This window comes from Pterocles gutturalis, unplaced genomic scaffold (genome assembly GCF_000699245.1).
Source record: "Pterocles gutturalis isolate BGI_N339 unplaced genomic scaffold, ASM69924v1 scaffold15299, whole genome shotgun sequence".
Taxonomy (NCBI): Eukaryota; Metazoa; Chordata; class Aves; order Pterocliformes; family Pteroclidae; genus Pterocles; species Pterocles gutturalis.
In genome coordinates this window covers 1-1,349 of record NW_010135991.1, presented here as the reverse complement: position 1 = coordinate 1,349, position 1,349 = coordinate 1, and the positions used below count along the sequence as shown (strand labels likewise).

General features: G+C 55.4%; 1 protein-coding gene across 1 annotated transcript in view; it reads left to right on the top strand.

Annotated features, from left to right (window-relative positions):
* Positions 1-1,318, top strand: part of LOC104468113 (DNA polymerase epsilon catalytic subunit A-like) — a gene marked incomplete at both ends in the record, with an annotated part of 9,819 nt that extends 8,501 nt beyond the window's left edge. Inside the window, 2 exon segments of the mRNA XM_010082137.1 lie at positions 117-337; positions 1,092-1,318. Coding sequence (XP_010080439.1) covers positions 117-337; positions 1,092-1,318 — 448 coding nt within the window.
* Positions 1,319-1,349: the final 31 nt, after the last annotated feature.

Sequence of the window (1,349 nt, the reverse complement as noted above, 5' to 3'; positions counted from 1 at the left end):
CGTGCCCTTGATGGGATCACGGAAGGTGGCCTTGTCCCTTGAGGGGACAGGCCGGGATCCCCATCTTCTCTGCAGCTGTGCTCAGCCCAATGACTGTTCACCTCTCCGTGCCCCAGGTACTACCACATCCCCATTGGGAACCTCCCAGATGACATCTCCACCTTCGGCTCCGACCTGTTCTTCTCACGCCACCTCCGTCGTCACAACCACTTGCTGTGGCTCTCGCCTATGGCCCGCCCAGACCTGGGGGGTAAGGAGGCTGACGACAACCGCCTAGTCATGGAGTTCGATGAGAGAGCCTCCGTGGAGATAAACAACCCCGGCTGCTACTCCACAGGTGAGGAAGGAGTAGGGTGGTAGCGCCAAGCAGGGGCAGAGATGGATCCTGCTCTCCAAGCCCTGTAGAGGGATGGATGCAGTCTTCAAAGAGTCTCTGTGTTGCCCCATCCCTGGAGGGGTTCAAGGCCAGGCTGGATGAGGCTTTGAGCAACCTGGGGTGGTGGAAGGTGTCCATGGGACACCCATGGCAGGGGGGTTGGGCCTAGTTCATCTTTGAGGTCCTTCCCAACCCTAGCCGTTCTATGACAGTAGTCAGCAGCAGTTTTGGCATTTCAGCAGCAATCCAGGCAAGGGGCATGTCCTGGGGTGGGGAGGTCTCGCCTGCAATGTGTGCGGGCATCCGAATGCAGATTCTTTCCCAGTTCATGGCCACCGACAGCAGTTCTTAGCAGACCACCTGCACCTGCAATGTGTCAGCCCAAGGACAGTCTAGCTGAACTGGTCATACCCGGTGACCCTAAGACAGGTCATTCTCAGGGGCAGAAGCAGCTTGAGTGGTAGTCAGTTCCTCTGACCTCCTCTGCTGCAACTTCCAGAAGAAAAATGGTTGTTCCCAGAGGGTTAGTAGGTCTGAGTCTTGTTGGAAGACAAGTGCCAGTCAAGACAGTCATGCCTGTGAAAGCATCTCCCTACTTGGTGCAGCAACACCTATAGATCATCACCCTTATAACTGAAAAGCACTTCTGTCAGAGGGGCAGGGGAGGTGTCCTTGTCGGTCCTTTGCCCTGCTGAGAGGTTGTGTTTGCTGGTAGTGTGTCTGGAGCTGGACATCCAGAGCCTGGCTGTGAACACGGTGTTGCAGTCCCACCACGTAAACGACATGGAAGGAGGCTCCAGCATGAGCATCAGCTTTGACGTGATTCAGCAGGCGTCCCTAGAAGACATGGTGACAGGGAACCAAGCTGCCAACATCCCAGCCAGCTATGATGAAACTGCCCTCTGCTCCAACACCTTCAGGTATGACTTTAGGAGTGTCATGGTTTTTAAAAGAAAGCCACTAGACAGCCTCT